The 24,814-nt window shown below is 42.7% G+C and overlaps 1 protein-coding gene across 6 annotated transcripts in view; it reads left to right on the forward strand.

The window, feature by feature from the left end:
* The first annotated feature begins 8,457 nt into the window (after positions 1 to 8,457).
* LOC149311633 (6-phosphofructo-2-kinase/fructose-2,6-bisphosphatase 3) overlaps positions 8,458 to 24,814 on the forward strand; it is a 30,864-nt gene continuing 14,507 nt past the window's right edge. For all 6 annotated transcript variants that reach the window (XM_089527502.1, XM_089527504.1, XM_089527505.1 and 3 more), the window contains exons 1-8: positions 8,458 to 8,616; positions 18,236 to 18,361; positions 18,891 to 18,987; positions 20,939 to 21,005; positions 21,812 to 21,886; positions 22,049 to 22,105; positions 23,024 to 23,148; positions 24,186 to 24,393. In XM_089527502.1, the coding sequence (XP_089383628.1) occupies positions 8,538 to 8,616; positions 18,236 to 18,361; positions 18,891 to 18,987; positions 20,939 to 21,005; positions 21,812 to 21,886; positions 22,049 to 22,105; positions 23,024 to 23,148; positions 24,186 to 24,393 (834 nt within the window). In that variant the 5' untranslated portion in view covers positions 8,458 to 8,537. The remainder of the gene's footprint in view (positions 8,617 to 18,235; positions 18,362 to 18,890; positions 18,988 to 20,938; positions 21,006 to 21,811; positions 21,887 to 22,048; positions 22,106 to 23,023; positions 23,149 to 24,185; positions 24,394 to 24,814) is intronic.

Raw genomic sequence — 24,814 nt, forward strand, 5'->3', positions numbered from 1 at the left:
TATGCATTATCCTACTTGAGAGTATGTATTTTCCCTGGAAGATTAACCATCCATTATGAAGCCAAGCCCTCCCTCCAGTCCATCTGCCTTGGTCCAGGCCTTGGAGGTAGAGAGGAACTGCTGGACCTCTTACCCTTTCCCGCCACCACTCCCTTCTCCTTCTGTGTCATGTCTTTTTAGATTGTAAGCCTGAGGGCAGGGAACCGTCTAACTAAAAAGATTGTATGTACAGCGCTGTGTAAATTTACAGCGCTTCATAAATAAAGGTTAACAACAACAACAACAACAACAACAACCATGGGCTGACTAGGGATTCAAACCCAGAGTTGTAGTCCAATGCTTGAAGCACTACACCACACTGGTTCTTCTACATGGCAACCTACACATCTGCAGTTATTCAGATGTGTATACTATCAGTTTCAGGTGACAGTGGAATAAAGATAGTCTGTGATGGATATATCCCAAATCTGGCAATCCCAAAGATCAATTTTTTTAGGACTCCATTTGATTAAGAACAATCTGGAAACTGTTGCTTAAAAGGTAACTTTTATAAATTTTGGGCACACCCCAAATTTGGAGTGTCCCAGGGCATTGTGTTAATAGGTAACCCCTTAACCCAGCCTTATTAAGATATGCAAAAAATAATCAGGGGCCCTGGATGATCTGGTGGCAAAGCAATAGTACCGTATTCCAATTTATTTTTATTGTTGTCTGTGCTGAAAATTTATCCAGGAATAGCCATGTTGCAAAGCACAATAACATCCAAAATCCATGAAGCAGTGACATCTTTATTGGACGAACCAAAATGTACAAAATATGTGTTGCAGGCCTTCAAAGTTCCACTGGCTTCTTCATCAGGCAAAGGTGTTAAAAATCATATAGAAGGGGGGAAATGGCGATGACATAGGCCTGCATTTTGTCAAGATGTTGTTGTTGTTCCCAGTTGAGATGGTGTAGAAGGATGCTATTGTACTTTGCAATGAATATTATAAAAAGAAAAATAACAAAAAAGGTCCCTGCCCCGGATGCTTACAGCATAGATTTGTAAATCAGGAGTGAGGAGAATATGGGAGAAGAAAGAAGTGGAACAATAGGTGAGAACTCAATGGATATGAAATTTGAAAACAGACTTGCGGGGAAGTGAGAGGGACAGGTTGCGCAGGTGTGAAATGGGCACACCTTCAAAATCTTTATTTTGGATTGTTGCTACACCTTCAGTAGAGGTGTCCCAGCTCCCGCCAGTTGTGCTTTACTGACTTTATTTGTGAACCTTTGCCCTGCACTTGTTTTGCTTTAGGGCAGGAGATCCTGATGCAAAAGCCATATATGTGGGAGCTGACACGTAGGGTAATAGTAGTTTTCTGGACTTTTTGCCAAGACTGCTCGACTGCCAGCAAATCCAGGAGTGGAGAAGTAGAGAAGGGCATTGCTCGGCATGCAAGAGTCTCATGCTTGCATGGTGATCAGACCAAGGAAGGAAGGAGGAAAATTGGTCCCTCTGCCCAGCTCCTTGGTTTTGTGTTGTCTGCATCCTGCTTTGAGTGACAGGTCTGGCCCAGTGGCATCATGTGGGACGTGAGGAACGTGCCAGAGCCACAGAGTGAGTCAGCTGGCGCCTTTTGCTTTCTCTTTGGCTGGGCTCTTGCTTTCTAAATCAGTAGGGTTTTATCCCTGAGTAAATCTCCTTGAGTGGCAGTGGCAAACCCCACTTACCTGGCACCATGCGATGATGATGCGAGGGGATTGCAAAAATGATTCTGTGCTGCCTAACAGATTTACACAGATGCAACTTCAGGGAATTAGAATTACAATAGTCCCAGTTCAATGAAGAACTCAAAGACAAAGCATGCCTCCCATGTTTTAGTACAGGTTGTTGTTGTTGTGTAATTGCAAGTCAAGTTTGACTTATGGTGACCCTAAGGCGAAGCTATCATGGGGTTTTCTTGGCATGTTTCTTCAGAGGGAGTTTGCCATTGCCATCCTCTGAGGCTGAGAGAGTGTGAGTGGCCCAAGATCACCCAGTGGGTTTCATGGCTGAGCTCAGCTGGGAATTGAACCCTGAAGTCCAGAGTCGTAGTCCAATGCTCAAACCATTCAATTTCTGGTTAAGTCTCTCTTGTCCAGAAGTGTTTTGGATTTTGGAATACCTGTATTTGCATATACAGTTGGCCCTCCATATCCACAATTCTTTATCCATGGATTCAATTAGCTATGGGCTTGGAATATATTTTAAAAATATATAAATCCCCCAAAGCAAACCTTGATTTTGCCATTTAAGAGATATTATCTTACTACACCTTTGTATATAACAGGTCTTGAACCAACACTGATTTTAATATCCACAGGGGGCAGGGGGCCTTCCTAAACCAAACCCCAGCAGATACCAAATGCACATGTATTGGATATGGGAGTGGGACCCAAGTCTAAGCATGGAATTCATTTATGTTTCATATACACCTTATACACAAAGTCTGAAGGTAATTTTATACACAATATTTTAAATAAAAGTTTGTGTACCTTGAAGCATCAGAAAATAAAGGTGTCACTGTCTCAGCCAACCATGAAGAACATTTTGGGTTTTGGAATATTTTGGACTTCTGAATGAGGGAGACTCGACCTGTACATCAGCATTTAAAAAATAATCCACATGAGTGTAACATCCTTTGTTATGTACCTTCAAGTCATTTCTCACTTATAGCGATCTATGACAGGGTGTTTTCATGGTCAGATTTGTTCAGGTTGGGTTTGCCTTCACCTTCCTCTGAAGCTGAGAGAGTGTGACTTGCCCAAGGTTTCCATGGCCAAGCAGGGGTTTGAACCCTGGCCTCCCAGAATCCTAGTCCAACTCAAAATACTATACCACACTGCATCTTTATCTGTTCTGCTTCTGTGTGTAGAATGTAAGGGCAGGAGGAATTGTAGGCAGTGAACCTCAGCTGCTTGGCACAGTTTAGATCACCTGTCAGGATGCTAGGGTCCTGGCAGCTGTGCAAGGATGCCAAGTGATGGTACCAGCCTTTGTTCTTACCCTTATATCTCCTCTGTTCCTGTTGTTGTGCACTGTTGTTCCTCTTGCAGTAAAGATGAGGCTATAGATGAGACAGTAGATTTCTTAAGTCAGCAATCTCTCCTCTCATATTCTGTAAACCAAGTCCTGTGGGGAACAATTTAGGGATCTGGGTAGATTTAGCTTGGAGAAGAGAAGACCGAGACGTGACATAATTGCCATTTTTAAGTATCTGAATCTATATTTTATAAACTGCCTTGAATCTCAGGAGAAAAGCGGGGTATAAATTCAATAAATAAATAAATAAAGTAAATGGAAGATAGAGCAAGCTTGTTTGCCGATGCTCCAGAGATTAAAACATGGATCAATGGATTCAAATGACAAGTAGAAAGTCTGCTAAATATTTTGATGAGCTTCTTTACCGTGAAATACTAGAACAGACCGCCTTGGAGGGTGGTGAACTCTCCTTCTTTGGAGGCCTTTAAACAAAGATTGGATGGGCTTCTTTTAGGAGTGTTTTAGCTGGGTATTCCTGCATGGCAGGGGGTTGGATTAAATAGCCTTTGGGATCCCCTCCAACTCTAAGATTCTGTGATGCTGCAGTTTAAGTGCTTGTGCTTTCAGAGGGGAGCCAATGGTGACCAGTGACATGGTCTTTTCTGTAGTGGCACCTCCATGATGCAATACCTTCCTGAGGATTTAGATGCCTACTAAACCTTGTTCTGTTTGGGCAATCATTTTGGCAATTAATTTCTAATTACACTCATATAGTGAGCCCTTGATATCTGCTGGGGTTTGGTTCCAGAACAACCTGTGGATACAAAAACCCATGGATGTTCAAGTCCCATTAAATGTAATGGATTGTAAACTGATGTCCCTTATATAAAATGGCAAAATCAAGGTTTGCTTAATATGTTCAAGCCATGGATGTTTGAATCCATGGATAAGAAATCTGTGGATATGGAGGGCCAACTGTATTATGAGTGAAAACGCCCTAAGCATTGCTTAATTTCAGATGGAGTAGTCACTAGGTCACAAACTGAGGATTTGCTGTTTACAACAGCTTGCCCGGTGAGTTCAAAGAAGTCTGCCATCTGAGAAAGACAAAGTCAAAGCCTACATGTTGTGCGTATGGAAGCGGCTCTTGGCCACCACCAAGAATATAATTAGATGCACCCTGGGGACATAGCTGGGCTCTAAATGGCAGCCAGCCCTACTGGACAGGATGGCATCAGTCATCATTTATTCCTGGAAATGCCTGCCTACGAATGTTCTTACCTAAAAACCCCACAGGATCTGATTACTGCAAGGCCTGAAGGGTTACAGTACCAGTATTGGTCACTGTCCAGAGGCACTGTGCATACATACCTGCAGGTTTCCTGCCCTGATTTTTAAAACAGTGTTCCTAAATTTAGCAGTTTTGATTTGAACATTGTTCAGCAATGAACTGGAATTCCCATAATTTTCTCACCCTTGGCTATATTGTCTTGGGTTGCTAGGAGCTATAGTTCAAAAACACCTGGGGCGGCATAGCAGCTCATCTGTGCTCTCCAAATCCTTTTGCTGCCCTTATGGAGGTAGAGTGCATCGTTTCTTTTCAATTTGCCAAAAACATTTCATTTTTGAGCTCTTGAACTGGAGAAAATTGGAATCCTCTTCTCCGCACCACCTGAGCTTTACCTTTCTTGGACCGTCACATCTCTGTTATGTTGCTGTGTACCTTCAAGTTATTTTTGACTTATGGTGACTCTAAGGTGACCCTGTCATGGGGTTTTCTTGCCAAGATTTGTTCAGAAGAGGTTTTGTCATTGGCTTTCTGTAAGGCTGGGAGAGAGTGACTTGGTCAAGGTCACCCAGTGGATTTTATGGCTGAGCTGGGAATCAAATCCTGGTCTCCAGAACCTTCTTATAAACAGAATTGGTGTCTTAACCACTAAGCCACACCATAAGTCCAAAACAACTTGTAGGCGCACAGCGACAACCACAATGCAAGAGACTCAGAATTTCCGTGCTGGGATGTGTACATTTGGAATCTAGGCTAGGATACATTATACAGTACTCTATTGTTTCTATATACTATATTTCAACTATCTATTTGAAAGAGTGATAGAATTCAAAGATATAGCCGTGTTAGTCTGCAGAATGTCTGTAGAGAGATCTTGAGACTACCGTATATACGCAACTATAAGTAGACCTCATACAAGTCGAGGGCAAGTTTTGGGACAAAAATTATGGCTTTTGATATGATCCATGGATAAGCTGAGGGTAAAAGGGACACCTAACAAAGGATGTAATGGATGAAGCATAGGAAAACAATGCCAAAGAACTCAGAACATTCCAGCAGGCATAACTGTTTGTGCTCATCCTAAAGGCTGGATGGATGAGAAAATAAAGGGGATTCAATGATTCCAGGTCAGATGACATTCTTGCTTTTCCCCAGGAGATGGTTCCTTTTTTAAAAAGAGACTTAAAGTACAGTACCCTCATTGACCCATGGATAAGTCTACAGCGCTATATAAATAAAGCATAATAATAATAATAATAATAATAATAATAATAACAATGTCGACTCAGGTTTTTAGGGTCAGTTTTTTGACTTAAATTTCTAGACTTATACATGAGTATATACAGTAACTGAAAGAAAAACAAGTTGGCAGCATGAGCTTTCCTTAAAGTCTACTTCCTCAGACGCATCTTTAGTCTACGAAAGCTCATTGCTGCCAGCCTCTTTCTTTCAGTTAGTCTCAAAGGTACTACAGGATCTCTCTACATCTCTGTTTTAAAGTTTCACTTCCTTCTAATGGATTAGATGAGACTCTCTATCTTTACATACACCTCCCTGCTATACAGGAAATGTACGCATGCTGCAGTCCTAAGCATATTTACTATTGACGCAAGTCGTGCTGAGTTTTCTCATCCAGGAAATAAGATTGCATTCATAGTATTGCCTTCACTTTTCTGTAAAGGGCTGCTTCTTATTTTATTCCATACTAAAATCCATGCACCATTCAGACAAACTAGGAAAGCAAAAGTGGCTAATTTACAGATCATCTAAAAATAGTAATGGGAAACATTTGAACCTCCCACTATTTATTTCAAAGCAAAGTTTTGACAGATTTCTTTGTTGCCCAGTTTCATTTGAAGGATGTGTTGCATTGCTTTCAGTTACTACAGATCTGGGGCCAGGCTCTAGATTTCTTAAATGTGGGCTCGGTGGTTCAGAAAGTTGGCAATTTGCTTCAAATAATCAGTGAACCCACAAAATTTCACCCAGGTGTATTTTTGCATTAATATGAATTTCCAATGTTTTTATTTATTTATTTGAAATTACCTTCAAACATCTGAAGCATTGGCTCATGAGGAAAAAGAGGGGGGAAAGCTTCCCCAGAATTCAAAATTATTTTGATTCTACATAATGGATGTTGATAGTACAGTATGGAAATACATATAGAAATGTGTCTGCTTTTCTTCTTAGGTATGATCCTGCCAAAGTTCAGCACTTTCATACTGTAATTCTGTACTTGAGTACTCAATGAGGCTTATGCTGGGTATATATCTATAGAAATGATTTGCTAGGCTGCTGTCCAGCGCATATTTACACGGATGTTGCTGTTGTTGCATTTATTGTTGTGTGCCTTTACTTTGTTCAGAAAGGGTTTGCTGTTGCTTTCCTCTTGGGGTAAGAGAGTGTGACCTTTCCAGTGGGTTCCCATGATAAAGGAGGGATTTGAACCCAGGATCCAAGTCCAACTTCGGTCCTGCTTTTCTATTATGTATTTATTTATATCCTGCTTTCCCCCTGAATGCGAGACTCAAGGTGGCTTACAAAGGTAAAAAGAGATACAGCTTTAAAATTAAAGTCATATAAAGATTGAAAACATAATTAAACCAAGCACAGAATTAAAATAACATGAAAGCATTTTTAAAAAGTAAATCTCATTGGACGGAGATTTACTTCTGAGTAAGCATGCGCAGGAGTGCCCTATACTGTCCTTACAGTTTCAGTGAAAGAAGTAAAGTGTCGAAGGCCACAATCTTTATACATCTTTACAGCCACACTGCAGAAATAAAGCAGTTTGACACCGCTTTTGCTGCCATGGATCAATGCTACGGGATCCTGGTATTTGTAGTTTGTTGTGGCACCAAAGCTTTCTGACAGGGAAGGCCAAATAGCTCACCAAAGTACAGATCCCAGAATTCCACAGCATTGAGCCATGGCAGTTGAAGAGGTGTCATATCTCTGCAGTGCGGGTAAGTATTTCCAAATGAATCCAAGCAAGAATTGGGAAAGGCTTAAGCCTGGCAGCAGGATTGCTTTTGGAGTGTCTCTTATCTACCATACTTTATAAAATCATGACTGAGAGGCTAGAGATAATTAATATTTATTATTTTGAAAAAAACTGGCTGCATCTGCACTGCAGATATAATCCAGTTTGACACCAGTTTGGCTGCATCTGCACTGCAGACAGAACCCAGTTTGACCCCCACTTTGGCTGCATCCGCACTGCAGAAACAAACCAGTTTGACCCCAATTTGGCTGCGTCTGCACTGCAGATATAATCCAGTTTGGCCCTATCTGCACTTCAGAAACCATCCAGTTTGACCCCACTTTAACTGCCATGGCTCAGTGCTATGGAATCCTAGGAGTTGCAGTTTGCTGTGGCCCTAGAGCTCTCTGGTAAGAGAAGGCTAAATGTCTCACAAAGCTACAGTTCTCAAAACTCTACAGCACTGAGCCAGGGCAGTTAAAGCGGGGTCAAACTGGATCATTTCTGCAGTGCGGATGCAGGGGCCACTCCCCTCCCAGCGAAGCATGGCTTGCTCTAGTCCTTTTGTTCCCCTGCAGTTCCGCCAAGGGCCAGAGGGGGGCGGCAGAGAGACGGCTCCTTCCTCCTGGGAAGCGAGAGCAGGCGCCAGAATGTCCCCCGCCCTTTGGGAGGAGTGACGTCACGGGCCTTTTGCCGGCCGGTCTCTTGAAAAAGCAGCAGCGCTGGCGGCAGCAGCAGCAGAGTCCCTCTCAGCCTCCGAAGGAAGGAAGGAAGGAAGGAAGGAAGGCAAGCAGCAGCAGCAGCAGCAGCAGCACTCCTAGCCCTCCTCCTCCTCCTCCTCCTCCTGCTGGCTCTTTTCTTTCCTTGCAAGGAATTGGCTGCCATCCCTTTATTCCCTAGGACTGGAAAGGCATCTGCTCCCATCCTTTTATTCTCTAGGACCGAAGAGGGGAAAAGAGATCCTGAAAGGAGCCTCCTGCCATCCCTTTCTTCCCTTGAAGGGGAAACGTAGATGGACTTTTCTTTTAGCAAGGAGCTCCATCCCTTTCTTCCTTAGGACTGAAGAGGAAAAGGAGGCTTGCCTGCCCCCAATTTTGGCGAGGCCTTGACTCCCATCCTTTTGTTCGCAGCTGGGACTGAAGAGGGCTTTGCTTTTCCCTTCCCCTGGTTGGGGGCAAGAGGCCTGATCCCAGGAGGGTCCTCCTCCCTGCTTTTGGCCTCTTCTTTCTTCCCCCGCTGCTCTTGGTCCCTTCTTCAGGAGGATGCCCATGGAACTGACCCAGAGCCGCATCCAGAAGATTTGGCTCCCCCCGGACAACCACCCAGCCCTGCCCCACAGATGTGAGTAGCCAAGCCGGATCCAGGGGAAGGGGACGGGGCTGGCAGGGAGGGAGGGAGGCTGCCAGGAGAGGGGGCTTTGGGGCGGGGGTCCTGGGGGTGCCAGGAGGGCCCTTGCCTTGGCCTTCCTCTGAGGCTGAGAGAGTGGCCCTTGCCTTGGCCTCCCTCTCACAGATCTCTCCATGTCCTGTTTGTAGAGACTAACCCGGCTGTATCTTCGAATTCCTCCCCTGAGGCTGAGAGAGTGGCCCTTGCCCCCCCAAGCACCCCCCCGGTGGTTTCCATGGCTGAGCCAGGATTCGAACCCAGGACCGGTTGGGCTGATCCAGGCCCCAGCATGCATTGCCTCTGGAGGATGGCTGTGGGTCTCTTTTGTGGGGAGAGGAGCGAGGGAGGAGGCGCACGTGGGCCGCCTTCAGACGGAGGGATGCTCTGCCAGGCAGGGAAGGGCCAGGGCTCACGTCTCCCCCAGCGCCCTCCCTCCCTCCCTCCCTCCCTCCCTTCCTTCCTTCCTTCCTTCCTTCCTTCCTTCCTTCCTTCCTTCCTTCCTTCCTTCCTCCTCCTCAGGGGATGAGGCTGAGGCTGACCTGGGATGCTGTCTGCTTCGCTGCGCTTGGCTGGAGCTGGGAGGCTGCGGGGGCTGGGGCTGGGGCTGGGGGGGGGGAGGAGAGGGTGACCAGGGGTCCTCCTTTTCCAGGACCTGTCCTCCATCCCAGCCTCCCCTCCAGGAGCAAGTCCAAAGGTTCCTCCATTTGGTCCTCCAAAAGGGCCACCCATTTGCATTGGGAGAAGTGTTTCCTAGCCTTTCCTTTGGTGGGGTACCTTCCATGATTTCTCCTCCGCCAGTGTGTCCTACATTTTGCATCGCCTTGTCCTCCTGTGAAGTTAGGATAGCTGCGCACCCTGGACTCTATTGGGAAAGGGAGTTGGTTTGGCATTTAGGAGGGCAGGAGAAGGGCAGTCAAGGGCCACGAAAATAGCCTTGTGGGGCCACATGTGTCCCCGTTTCTTATCTGTCATCTTTGCGCCTGGATCCATGACCTGAAGCATTTCAAATAATGAAAACAGTGATGGATTATGCAACAACACAACACGCCTTTGTCCCCATGCCACAGTCCAACAGGATCCAAGCACAGGAGGCAGGTCACTGGACTAGCCCCCATTTCAGAAGCAAAGCACTCTGGCCTTCCTTGTCAGGCTGTTGTGAGGATAAAATAAATTGAAACACTTTGAAAAGTACTTCTACCCCCCCCCCTCCTCCAAAGAATGGATTATATCTTTCTCTTATTCCTTTCCTTCAGGACTACATACGTCACGTCATACGCTGGCAATCACCTCCTTCTGTAGTCATGGTTTTGGAGTTTCTAAGAGGTCATCTAGTCTGACCCCCGCAGCAGAAGCTAAACCAACACTCTCTCACATGCATTACAAATGCTTATCCATCTCTGCATGCCGGAGTATAATGTGCCGCAAGCAGAACATGGATGTACCATTACAAATAATAATACTTATAACTTAAGAAATGAGCCCAGCCACATGGGAAGGCAACTTGCGAGCTCATCCGAGATGAGGGCTGCTCCTTCCCTTGAGAGAAATAAGCTCAAATGCACACAGCCTTGTCCACGGTGTCTTCTAATGCAACACAACTCCATGCATTGTGTAGCTTAGTATGATAGTTCCGATATCCAGACCAGATAATATTTCAATTCCCTCCTCTACTCTATAAAGCAAGTCTTGGATTATTCTGCCTTTGGAATTGCAAACTTTGAGCTTTTCCTACTCAGACTGACTGACTGAATTGGCACTGAGTTAATCTCCGTCCAATCCCACCTTCCTTTATATGGCCTTTAATAAAAAAAACCCAGTGACTGCAATTATCCTTAGAGTTGTGGGTGGGGGAAAGAGCCTGTTTCATTCATTCATTCTCCTGGCTCTGTATCTCATGAGCATTTTTAAGGTCTTCCAGTGTGATGCAACCTCTTGGCTGAGCCGACTACCAGCTGGACCACAAGACTGCTTTGGATGAGAGAAGGATGGCCATAGAGAGAGAGGAAGAGAATATAAGTGATCCTCCCTTACCCTTGGCCATTGGGAGTTAGGATCACTTATATTCTCTTTGTGCACATAACCTGCCTCTTTAAAATAAATGTATATTGGGTTAAAGAGGGAGGATAAATGATGCTGAACTGTTTCCTCCATGCTTCTGTTCTTTGGATGGAGCATGCTTCCAGGTGAATCCCACTGGACTTTCCCTTAGTGCATCGAGATGATGCTGAAATGAGTAATTCTGTTATCTGTTGTCCTGAAAGGACCGCTTCTTTCTGATTAAAACCCTGCAGGCAGTGACAGTTGGTTAGCAGTTTGGGGCTGTATGTCTTTGGGTTACTAGTTTGCAGCCTGGGGACCACACATGTTTCAATATGTCACATATTTTATTAAAAAATAATTGTCACTTGCTCTTCTTCCCATCAAGGTTACCAGAGTGAAGTACAATGTGATGTGCATATCAAAAGTGAAGAAGAGATTCAAAACCATTTTAAAATGCCACTTTTAAAACTGGCTTTGTAATGTGACACTAGCTTTGCATTAAGAATACCCCCATAGAACAACCTTCCCTAAGCAGGAGCTGTCCAAGTGTTTTGGACAGCACTTGATGTCGATTTACAACCCGATCATCCCCAGACAGCAGGGAAAAGGGAGCTGTAGACTCTCCAAGTACATTTTAGATGTTCCCTTGATGAAGTCTGTGAAACACTTCAAGTGTCTCTACTTTGGGTGAATCATATTTACTGTCTTTCAAATTTCTTTCTTGGAAAAAGATGGTTTCTATCAATGCTTTAGTATGTTGGGTGGGAGGACTACAAAACGATCTAGGCTGCAGTCATGTTTACATCTACCTGGAAGAAAGTATTAATAACCTGAAATTTACTTATGAGTCATTAAGTATGAAATTTACTTTTGTCTAGATAACTATAGGGTTCTGTGTTGTTTTTAAAAAAGCAGTTGATTCAAATACATCGTTTGCTCGTTTTTTTCTGGTGGAAGATCAGTCTAGTTTTGGGAAAATTTTGTTCAGTTATATTTCTCTGGAGACATGTCAAGACCCCAGATGGAAACCTTTTTACTCCAAAGTCGGCCACATTCACTTAATGAGACTTTTGTAGGTGATCAGCTTTACTGCTGTGCTGCGCAACTGTTGACCTGTAAATCTGAAAGAAATCTGCTGAGTTCAGTGGGGATTTGTGTCTTTGTTGTTAATTGCTGTCAGGTTGGCCTTTGACTTCCGCAGACTGTATGAATGAGATGTCTAAGAGCGCCCTGCTAATGTCCTACAAATCTAGGGCTGCGGCTTCCTTGATTGTGTCTATCCATCTCTCTCTCTGTGTTTATATGATGTCTCTAGGTATGATTTATGACTGCAGTCTTAACTGGATGCTTTCATCCAGTATAAAAATTATAAAGGCTCAAAGTGGATGGATATTCCTTCTCCTGTTGCTTGAGGCAGAATTTTGGAAACTGAAAGTGAAGCAGGGGAGCATAGAAGACATAGATGAGATGCATACTTGGCTGGATCATTTTTCAAATGAATGTTCAGTGAGCTGTCCATCCGAGTTCTTCATCAAATTCGTAGCTGTTCAAGCAAAAACGAAACAATGCTGTTAAGTCACGGAATCCCATTTTTTCTCTCCCTTGACATCCAGGCCCATAGACAGCATTGCTTTTTTCAGAGATTTCCATGTTCGTGTTTGGGAAGGCATCTTTGCTGTCCCTGGATTTTCCATGTGTTCTTGATGGTGATGTGGGTTTTTCAGATAAGGTTGAACTGGAAAATTATTTTTGGAAAAAGTTCCAGAGCTCTAAATAATGTGTGATTTACCACATTTCAATGTTTTATTCAAAAACATTCAACACTTTTTTGTGGAAATTATTTTCCTGGAATATTTGTAATATAACATATTGAAATAATAACACATACTACATATCTCAAGAGAGAAGCCCCTGATATATATTATGTCAACAGTCTAGCTTTCTTTTGCTCAGGTATAATTGTACTTAATACCTTCTGCTTCACTAAGTTACTGCACTATTTATCAGTTCCATTTCAGACTGAAAAGGAATTCTGATTCAGTATAACTAGTTGTGCATCCTTTTTTCACTATATTGCATATTTATTTATTTTGCTATACAGTATATTTGCTCAGGAGAGGTTGTCATATGTTATTTTTCATTTCTCCCATGGGCAAGTGTGCACTACATTTGTCAATGCTTGCCTTGTTGGAAGAATGCTAGATATATGTGTGTGTATCTATCTATATGCATGCATGGAAAGTTTTCTGCAGAAAAATGCAACACTGGGAAAATGTCTACTCTATATCTCTGATTCTTTTGTCTCTGTGTTTGAATCTTGGCAAACTCTCCAGGTTTTCTTAACTCACTGCCACTTTGCCAGCAAACAAATTCAACAACCCCAAAACCCAGACGAACAACCGTTCCACTCCAAATAACAAGGAGGAATTTCAAAAGGAAGGCTAACAGAATCTAGGACTCTGTTCAGGCTCATGCTGGGGGTTCTTAAGCTGATGCAAATGGCATGAAACCAGGAAGAGCAAAGAAGGGAGTGACTTCGCCTTTAAGAGCATCATGCGCTCTGCTGGCCTCAGATGGCATCTGGCTTTGTGTGTGTCTGAGCAATACCTAACTCCCTGGCTCCTCCTCCTCCTAGCAAGAGAGTGGCTGGCTGTGGAGAGATGCCTTAGTCAGAATTCCTAGCAGCGGTCCATTCATTTTATGTCACATTGCACGTCGCCCACGTAGGATGCGTAATGGGCCGAGATGTGTAGGTGGGAGGAGGCAGGGATAAGGATGGAGAGAGAGACAGTGAGAGGCATCTTCTGGCACTGAATCCGTGAGAACTCACTTGTATATGTTATGCATGTGAGCTATGCATGGACCACACACACATATATGCACACTTGACTCTGTATGCACACACTTTTAACATACCAGTCGGAGAGGGGTCCCCTTGTTTTAAAACTTAATTTTAGTAGAAAGTCTGAAAATATTCAAAATTCATTCTTTCTGTCATTGTTCCATTAGAAGCTAATGATCACAAAATATTTCTTTATATCCCACCTTACTCCCGATAATCGGGACTCAAGGTGGCTATCGACGTATTTGAAACAATACAAATTGAAAACTACGCAAAAGCATTCAAAAAGTATAAAGGTTAAAACCCAAACCATTTACAAAGTTTAAAATGTGTATTTATTTCCCACCTTTCTCCTGCTGTAGGGACTTGAGGTGGTTAGCGACATGTTAGGCAAATTAAAAACAGTACAGAAGCATGACAAAAGTTGAAATACAAAGTTAAAAAAAATCAATTAGGAAAAAGTGTGGATATCTGAGAAAGGAGCAAGAAAGGGATGAGAAAAGTTTATATTTATAGTTTTTGAATGATTTTGTATTGTTTTTAATTTCAATTTTGCTTCTCTATCCACTTCATAATATAGGAGGAAACCCAAGTTAAGCATAATATACATATAGCAGTACTCGGTATGAGAGAACCCTGTTTCTTTCAAGCCACTTAACACTCCCTTTTAGCTTCTAGTGGGTAGCCAAGGTTGTACTATTTTGTATGGTCTTTAAAACCATGATTAACCCTTGCTATTGAGTTAATCGGTTGATTTTTAGGTACTGATTTTTAAAGAAAATGGTTTTGGTTTGTTTTTAAGACAGTGCTTTTATCCTTATTTAACATATGTCACCTTGGGACCACTAGCAGGCTAAGAGACCATGAGCAAATATCATCATCATCGTTGTCATCATCATCATCATCATCATCATCATCATCATCATCATCTAATTAATAAATAAAAAGCCAGTTTGGCGTGGTGGTTTGAGAGTTGGACTATGACCTTGGAGATCAGGGTTTAATTCCCAGCTTGGTTATGAAGCCCATTGGGTGACCTTGGGCAAGTCACACACTCTCAGCCTCAGGAAAGGCAATGGCAAACCTCCTCTGCAGAAATCTTGCCAAGAAAACCCTATGATAGGTTCTCCTTAGGGTTGCCCTAAGTCTAAAATGACTTGAAGGCACACTTCAGGGAAGAGCCTGAAGCTGGATAATGTAAGAAAAATTCATAGTTTAATTTGAACACAGTTTCCTATAGTTCTGGTGGGAGGAAATGGGAGTTCTGTCTTGAACCAGTAGGTCTGTTGTCATCATGGAATGCTGTGTTAAGTGAACTGTGTTCACCACTTGTTGGATTGGTAACTCTCAGTAGAAATGGTGGAATGCCTTTCTGTACCATTTTTGGGTCCTTTAAAGTTACTTAAAACTCCATCACTGTGTGCCTAGAGTACAGGACTGCATGTGCAGCTAAGCCCTCTCAAACAAGGAAGGTAGGCTGGGATGTTGTTTTGAACCTTTTTATCCTTAGTGTACAGTATTTTACTACCCTACCCCCTTGGCATGTATAGTTTCGTATTTTCCTGTGCTAGAGTATACATGGCTGGGTGTCATCTTTTCCTGACAAGTGAATGAACTCCCTGTGTGTAATAGAAAGTTACACTGTTTGATCAAAACTAGCATGAATCATTCTCGGAAACCTTTCAAACAAATCTGGAGAAGCCCAGAGGCTTCTGGGTCTCTTGATCAGACAGAGACTGACTGGAATTCAAAAGATTGGAGTGCTACAGGAATAAAAGCATTCATGGAAGTAAGTGCTTGTGCAACCACACTGGCTGCAGTTTCCCAGTAATATTTTAATGCCTGGTGCACTTGGCCAGAAAACTGTATGTGTATCTCAGCCTTGGCAGAAGAAAGAATTTAATTATATCTGCCTTCATTCCATCTCTGGTTAGTAATTGGTGCCCACAGTGTAAAATGTGGGCTCAGAGGTTAAGTTCCAGTCCATTCCTGCACTGCAGCGCAAATACAGGGATAAAAGACTGTCCCATGGGAACAACTGATGAGGAAATCAGTTCCCTCTTTCCTTTTGCATTTCTGATTAATATTTATAACCCAAGCATGTTTTGCATTGCTCAAAAGCAGGGAAGCGAGAAAGCTGGCTTGGGAGTCTCTTGAGAGATGCTCTTCAGTTCCAGGCAGTGTTTTGCATGAAAGCCTGATTTGACTACTAGTGAGTGGCTGGTACCTGCCTAATGCAAAACCTACATCTGGCCAAAAGATAGATTTCTCCGAACACTCAGAAAGCTGCAGTGATGGTGATGATGGCAGCGCCTGTCTGGAAGCCCCTTTCTTCTGACCGTACTTCTCTGTTCTCTTAATATTAATTGTTGGTGGAAAATTTGTGGCTTGCATTTAATCAGCAGTGAATGATGCTCTCTGCATGTGCATGGAAGCATTCTAATTTTCATTAGTTTTCTGCATGAAGGTGCTTATGTACATTTTCCATTCATTTTCAGACGTTGCTGTGAGCTCTGCTCCCCCAAGCATTGAGAAAACTAGTCCACTAACAAAACACTCGGATCATTATTCTGAACTAGTATGCTTTGGCTGAATCTGTCTTTGAAACAAAATAAACCAGCTAAATTCATTCTGCTCATTTTTGGTGTACATAGGGGTTTTTGCTTGCTTGTAGAGTCCTTTGTTCAAGCCATAACTGTAATTAGAAGCAGCCTGCATCCTGAGTTTCCAATTTAGCAAGTTCAGGGCGGCTTTATAGAAGAAATTATTACAGAACAATTCCCTCATAGACATTTGCAGGCTGCAAGGCTCTTGCAGATGCTGGCAGGTTGCATTTTTTTTCATTGTTTGGAACTTTTTGTTCTCAAGTGAAACCTCACCCCAAAGATGCTTTGAATGCAAGAAAAGTAAGGCAGGGATTTTTTCCTGGACTTGGTATTGTTCCATTCCAAAACTCTTGGGCATTTGGTGTGCCATCCATGGGTGCAAAAAGCTCACCTTTCTCCCCACACTTGTTTTCGCCAGGGATGACAAGGGCGGTTTGATGGATCCTTTGGTCGTCATGCTCTCATGTGCCGCATTGTACAATGTGTTTGCCTATTGTTGCCATAGGGATGTACCGGATAGGACCACACCCCAAGAGGTACAAACATCTTTCATGCCAGGCTTGCGAATATTGCAACAGAGGGGGAGAAAGGCAAATTTATATTACATGTAAATAGTTTTCTGCTCTGTTGAGGTACAGCAGAGATTGGAAAAGTTCCTTGTTGGGACTAAAGCTCCCAGACTCCCCAGCTGAAGAATTGGTACTGGAAGTTATAGTCCAAAAAAGAGAGGAATTTTTGCAAGCTTTTGTAACATTCAACCTGAGAGACACCTGAACAGCAGATCAAGTTCAAACTGGGGGAAAAGGCCATTCACAGAGAATGAATATTTGCTTGGAATAGGCTATTTCTCTGTCTTTTAACCCTTCCAACCCACAAATGCACCTCAAAGATTAAAAAAACAGCTCTGTAGTAAAAATTGGAAGGAGCCATTGGACTGACGTATTTTGGACTGATTTTTGATCCGAAGGGAGAAGTGGGAGATATAAATAAAATTATTATTATTATTATTATTATTATTGATTGATTGAAATTTTATTTCTATACCGCCGTTCCTACGATCACGGCGGTGTACAGACAATACAAATGTAATACAATACAAATTAAAAGAAGACAAACATCCCAGTTAAAACACCCCACTTAAAACAGCATAACTATTAAAATCCATATAGAATCAATCAAAATTAATAAAAGGTTAAAAATCCAATGCAATACAATACATCAATACTACACACAATACATGGGGGAAACAGTCAGGACATGTGGGAGAAAGCTTGGCGGAATAAATGAGTCTTCAGGTTCTTCTTAAACGCCTCCAGATGGCTGAAGATGCAGTGGCACTTCTTATTGTAAGGGCACAAGTCCAAAAATTGGCCCCTATTAGAGTTGCCCACCCTTCCATAAGGGCTAGAATTCAAAAATGCCAAACTTTGCATGTGTGATTAGGACAAAGACAAAAGCACCCATAGCTATGCCATATACAAACAAGCCTGCACTAAGTAGGATAAGTGTGACTGTGTGTGTGTGGTGTGTAGGAGCTTGGCTGCTGTAATATGCTTTCTTTTCCAGTCCCTCTGCAGTGACTGTTTTGTCTGGCACGTGTCTGTTGTAATGATGAGTCAAAAGATTTTGCAGTTTTTAATGTCTAGTCGACATTCTGTCTCAGAGCTGAAGCAGAAAGGCAGATGTGTGACAGATTGGAAGCCGTTGTCTCCACAAGCCCCTTGGTCTTTGGAGAGACCAAATATATAACAATAGAATTTGCATTTGTGTAACATTTTGTCATTATGCAAAATACTTTGCATACATTAGCTTGGTAATCCTTGCAATAATTCTGTGCAGTAGGTTAGCATTCTTCCTCTATTGGAGACAGTGGGACTACAGTTGAGAGACAGTGGTTTTCTTCTTTCTCTGAAGATGCCAAGCAAAGATGCTGGCGAATCGTCAGGAGTAAACTCTTCCAGAACATGGCCACATAGCCCAAAAAAACTATGGATTCCGGCCATGAGAGCCTTCGACTTTACATTAAACCTAAGTTATCTCACCAGCACTTTTTTTCTTTTGTCTTTCTCTCCTGTGCCCCTCGCAGCTTGTGGCCCGCAGCTTACCAATTCCCCTACGGTGATTGTTATGGTTGGCCTCCCAGCTCGTGGAAAAACCTACATTTCCAAGAAGCTGACACGCTACCTCAATTGGATTGGCGTTCCAACAAAAGGTGAGGTTTGTTTCTTTAAAATTGGGGGCACTAGGGTGACTCCCACATGGTGCAAAATACCTGGAGGACCAAAGGTGGGGAACTATTTACCTAGATGGACTGGTAGCCTCAGTTAGGACAAGCCAGGATATGTCCATGTGATGAGCCTCTTGGGAGACAAATGCTGTGATTCCATCCCAAAATAAGGACAGCAAGATGGAGAAGGCTATCCTGTTAATTTATCTGTCCCTTGTTCAGCTTTCTAAAAAACATCCCCCACCATAAATCTATTACCAGCCTGTTCATATTTGTGCAAGTCAGTTGTTGTGCACATAAACTACCTGGAGGAAGCTAAACTCAACCCATTCTCATCCATTTACAAAAACATTCCTACATGCCCTGGAGGCAATCAGATAAGGTCCTCACTTCCTTCTAGAATACACACAGCCTCTTTTTACTTTGGGAAGCTCACTGAATTTCATTGGTTTGCTGCTTGGGCACCTCACCTGGAGAGCTATTTCTGACTATTCCTACCTACTTTGCCTTGCAGTGTTCAACGTTGGGGAATATCGCAGGGAGGCTGTCAGACATTACAGTTCCTACAACTTCTTTCGTCCTGATAATGAGGAGGCGATGAAAGTCCGCAAGTAAGTGTGACTCTGGTTGTGAATTCCATTGAGCCAAGTGCCCCCTTGTCATTCTTGCAGCCATCCAAGTGGCAATACCCTTTTATACCACTGAATACACTGCCCCAAGATGACATGGCAAGTGACAGAGCGGAGATGCAAGATACTGCTGCTGCTGATGGTCTGTTTCCTTTTGGTAAACCCTATTGAGTAGGAAAGGTAAAAGAAACAAGTTGCCCTTGTTGGGACTGACATGTTTTTCAGTGCAACATATATTTGATTTAATAGATTGCGGCTTCCAATTTAATGAACTGTGAATCTGCTCTGGAGGAACTATCCAAGATGCCAAATTTCTCCCATAACTTCAACACCTTGGATAGCACTTTTAAAGGATGAAGTAAGCGCTGGAATGGATTCATTGCCCCATTGACATGGGCTGTTTCTGGATTAAAGGCTGTTTTTCACCCAACTGAAATGGCGAGGATGACCTTGCTTTTGCTTGACAGATGGAAGTCTTTGACTCAGGTTCTCTGTAGTCAAATTAACAAGTGGTAGAACATTGTCTCAGGTGCATTAGGAGGTATGGCTTTTTATGTGTCCAAGAGCTCCTCATATCAGGCCACCATGCTTTCTCATCTGTAACAATTGCGAGTAGTGCCTGACTCTGCAAATGTCCTCTGTCCTGGCTAGCTAGTTCTTGCCAGCATAATGCTGTAGACCAGGGTTCAATTCCCTGCTGGGCCATGAAACCCCCTGGGTGGCCTTGGGCAAGTCACACTCTCTCAACCTTTGGGGACGGCAATGGCAAACCTCCTCTGAACAAAACTTGCCAAGAAAACTCCTTAATAGGTTTGCCTTAGGGTCACCATCAGTCGGAAATGACTTGAAGGCACAAAAGAACAACAGTGGCACACAACAACAACAACAACAGTGGCAAAGATAGAGATCAAGAGTCAAGGTGAAAGTGTGAGGACAAAAAGGAGGCAAGCTGGCTCTGTCTGGTCTCATCATATTGGAAGAGAGTTAAAAACATTTTTTTTAAATAGTATTTTTTTTAAAAAAAATAGACATCCAATGGCAAAGGCCAAGCCTTTTCTACCCTATTACTGTGTCCCCCACATACCCTGGGTCCCAGATAAATCCCTCTTCCATCTTTCTGCTATTAAATACTGAGGCACTGAAATATTTGCAGGGTGAGCAGAAGGCAGCCCCAGTTTTGCAGGCCCCACGCGTCTGTGATATTTATGCCTTCAGCATCCCTCAAGGGAAGATTCTGTCATTATGAAAAGCATTATGAGGAATTGGTATAATCTGAAAGCCACCTTTTGTAAATAGAAGCATTGTTCTGTATTGACTGTTCAAGCTGACTGTTTGCACAAGACACAATACCCCCTCTACCTAATTTCCTGTTCCTTGGATAGTCAGGGAAGCATCCAGATACTTGTTTTGTTAATGCATGTCTGTGTTGAAGACATTTGTGGTACAGCTTGTGGCCCCCAGTCCAGCTCAGTAAATATGAAACGGGTTTGCGGAATTCAGATGAGAGAACTATCTCAGGAGTGGTGCAATTGTTATTTCTAGTGGAATCATCACTAAAGTCTGGAATGTAAAATAGTTTGAGCTCATCCATACCTCTCAGCTAAGTAAGATGCTAATCCTCATTGTGGAGGATAAATCTGCAGAGAAATTTCACTTCCTCTTGATCAGAATGGTAATGACCGGACATAGTTAGCTGTTTGTACAAACCCCTGCTGCATCATATAAATGTGTTAACTAATCAGCCACAGTTTAATATGCTTATACCACCCTGTAGGTATTTCCCCTGGAAACAATCCTCTGTGCATCACTTCCTTGGTAGTCCACCATATTCTGAATTATGTATTGGGATGAAACTGGGGAGGATTTTGAAACAGATGGATTGATTTGCTCTGTAATTTGGAGTGTCCTTAACCCGTTTTTCCTGTTGTTGCAGGCAGTGTGCCTTAGCTGCCTTGAGAGACGTCAAACTGTACTTGTCTGAGGAAGGGGGTCAGATTGCGGTGAGTGGTTGGTTGTTATTCTAAAACAACAAAAACCCTTATGGCCCTGCCTCTGGCAGAATGATGTTCTCTCTCCAGTATTAGGTCATTTATGTGCAACTGGTCTGCAGTAAAAAAAACATGTTCATTACACTCTTTCGCTCAGGAACAAAGCTTGGAAAAGTTTGCTTTTTTGGACTGCATCTCCTAGAACCTCACTGCCCACATTTCCACTGGCCGTGTTAGATGGGGGATCCTGGAAGATGTTGTTTGAAAAAGTAACCTTTCTCCAGGTTTGCTCAGTTGAATCTTCAGTCTGAACCACTCTTTCTTTTTTTCTGACTATTCCTGGCTCCACTGCTGTGTTTTTACATTTGTAAGAGGTCATGCTGAGGATCTCTCAAACATTAGGATTCCTGAATACAGCTCAATTTCTGTGTGTTGGCTTTGCCCTCTTGCTTGGAGTAGAGTCCTTCTGTATGGTGCTAGAATTGATACTTTGCATGCAGAAGGTTCTTGGTTCAGCCAACAGCGTCTCCAAGTCTTTGTTTTCAAAATATGTCATTTTCAAAATATGTCCCTGAGGATATGATGGCAGTTCGTGCCATCTGGGATCAGATAGCTAAATGATTTGATATAAGGCGGCTTTCTAAAGTCCAGTCTTCTTCACAAGACAGCCAGTACTCAGTAGTCCAATTTGCCAGTGATCCATTTTTCTACTGCTAGGTTCTAGACTTCTCCTTTGGGAGAAACAGCTTATTAAAAAGATGCCTATTGTTTTTAGAATAAGCATTCTAACTTTTTAAAATTTGTTTTCTGCAATAAAGGTTTTTGATGCTACAAACACAACCCGAGAGAGAAGATCAATGATCTTGCATTTTGCCAAAGAAAATGGATTCAAAGTGAGTAAAACAACCCCAAGGTAGTGATGAAAATGACTGTGGTCGCTTTTGTCATAATGGCTCAAAGGGAAGTAGATGGATTAATAATTTGAAAAAAAGTCTTCAAATATGTTTCTGCTATCTGCCATTTTTATTTGTGTTTTTCCCTCCTGTACCCACCAGGTGTTCTTCATTGAATCTATCTGCAATGATCCAACCGTTGTTGCCACCAACATTATGGTAAGCATGAAAAGTGTCTTTTCTCTGTCAAGAATCTTGTCCAGTCCAGGCTTGGAGGGAGCTGGATATTGAACAGACTCAATAAAAGTTCTATTTGGAACTACAATTTTCAGAAACCCTACCTGGGAATTGTAGCCCTGTTGTGTGTCTTCAAGTTGTTACTGACTTACATGGATCCTACAGTGAACCTATCACAAGGTTTTCTTGGCAAGATTTATTCAGAGGGGGTCTGCCTTTGCCTTCCTCCTGAGGCTGAGAAAGTGTGACTTGCTCAAGGTGACCCAGTGGGTTTCCATGGCTGAGGAGGTATTCAGACCCTTTCCCCAATCCTCAAAGCACTATACCATGCTGGCTCTCATAGCCCTAAAATTAACTTTTCCAAGATTTGGTAGACCTGGTGAATTCTTGAGTAGATTTGGTTTATACTGGGCTTGTCTGAACTTACCTGGTCTTGGACTTAATGAGTGACTTTGAGTAAGTCCTCCTTCAGCCTTTTAGCTCCTTTGTAAAAGTTAGACCAGTCATGATACTGTGACGGCATGGAGAGCTCCAGTGGCCAAAGGATGGTTTGCTTTTCGTTCTCCACCCCCTGAAGGAGTCAGGCCACAGTGGATCTTTAGATCAGAAGCTGAGCAGAGTTACTGGCCTCCCAGATGATCAATCCTCACTTTTGCCTTGTTCAGATTAACTCGTGATCATAGGTCCAGCTCTCTTTTTGAAGGGCTGTTTGAATCAGCCTTTTCCCATGAGACTAAAATGGCTCACTAATTTCTCCATCACATTCTTATAACTGGCACTGAAGCACTGCGATGACTTGAATCATCTTCTGCCAACACAGCAGTAAAATTATCTTGGTTTTATGCCAAATCTTATTTCTCTATATTTTCTTTCCCTTCTCCTCCCTTTGTATGTCTTTAGGAAGTCAAGTTGTCTAGCCCAGATTATAAGGACTGCAATTCAAATGATGCTATGGAAGATTTTATGAAGAGGATCAGCTGTTACCAGTCCAGTTACCAGCCTCTTGACCCAGATGACTATGACAGGTAAGGATACTTTGTTGGTGTTGTTAAAAATGGACTTTGATTTACGGTAATCCTAATCTAAGGTTTTCTTGGTAATTTTTTTTCAAAGGAGGTTTGCCATTGCCCTTCTCTTGGGCTGAGAGAGCATGAATTGGCCAGAGTCACTCAGTGGGTTCTTTGGATGAGTGGAGATTTGAACCCTGGTCCCCCAGAGTCCTAATCCAAAACTCAAACACTCCTCACTGTGGTATAGTCTTTCCTTTTTTAAAACAACCAAAACTAAATTGCATATTTAAATTGCATTTAAATTTACACACATATATATACTCTTTTGAAAAAAAAAGGTTTAAAATTTTTGTTTTAAGAATTCCTCTTAGGAGGAGAAAAAAATGAAGAATGGATGAAGAAATAGTTTTGACAAGCTTATTATTCCTGCTAAAGTCACTAGGTACACACAGAAAATATTCACAATTTTACTCACTTGATTTTAATCTATCAAAATGCACTGAGATGCAAAACAGGAAATCCAGAGCATTGAATTGTTTTTGTGAGCTTGCTGGCAAGAAGGTTGGAATGAGTACAGTGCATCTTTTAATCTACATTCAGGTTAAGGAGTGAAGTTAGTTGCTCTTACTCTGTTGCGAAAGTCAGAAAAGGAGAAAAATCCCCACTTCAGTAGGGTCTGAGCTTATTGAAATCATTGGCTCAATTTGTGAATCAGGGTGGGAATCATGTGGCAGATGTTGGACTGCAACTCCTAGCATTCCTCACTACTGGCCTAACTATTAGTTAGTTAGGGGTGTTGGGACTAATGCACCTGGAGGTCCACACAATTTCCACTCTGACTGTATGGGATTTGTGTATTCTTAAAATGGTTTTATGTTGACCACTATGGCAGCTGAGTTGCTCATTTCATGAAGTTAAAAATTTTGGACAGGGCTGTTCCTTCTCTAAGGTCTCTGTGCAACATCACACGTGTTCCACCATCTTGGTATTTGACATTTCACTGGGTCAGATGGTTTTGATTCATTGCATGGTGTGTTTCTTTTCTTCTTCAGAGAGTTATCACTTATCAAAGTGATTGATGTTGGCCGGCGGTACCTAGTAAACAGGGTCCAAGACCATATCCAGAGTCGAATAGTCTACTATTTAATGAACATCCATGTCCAGCCCCGCACAATCTACTTGTGCCGGCATGGCGAGAGTGAACACAATCTCAAAGGGAAGATTGGAGGAGACTCAGGGCTGTCTAGTAGAGGCAAAAAGGTAGGACTCTAGAAGGTGTCCTGTCTTCTGGGGTGAAGGATTGGTTTCTTTCTGTATATAGTCATCCCTCCGCATCTGTGGCTTTGACTTTTCCGGATTTGTTTATTAATGGATTTGATATGTTCTATCTAAGAATCTCTAGGTCCTCCAGCGTAACTCTACTAGACGTTGACCAGTCATGCTGGAGGACCTAGAGATTCTTAGACAAAACTTTTCTAGCCATTTGTAGTCCTCTCGTGCAATTCTGTGGTCATCTTCCAGCAGATGTTGACCATTGAGTTGTTCTGGAGGACATAGACATTCCTAGAGAGGTGTTCTTTCAGGTTAGAAAATAGTCCCTCCCCCACTTTTCCCACTTCCATGGGGGTCCTTTGTCCCTGACCCCAGCGAATGTGGAGGGCCCAATGTAATTTGGCTTCAG

Source organism: Sceloporus occidentalis, unplaced genomic scaffold (genome assembly GCF_023333645.1).
Source record: "Sceloporus occidentalis isolate IW3139 unplaced genomic scaffold, rSceOcc1.0.p SCAF_5, whole genome shotgun sequence".
NCBI lineage: Eukaryota > Metazoa > Chordata > Lepidosauria > Squamata > Phrynosomatidae > Sceloporus > Sceloporus occidentalis.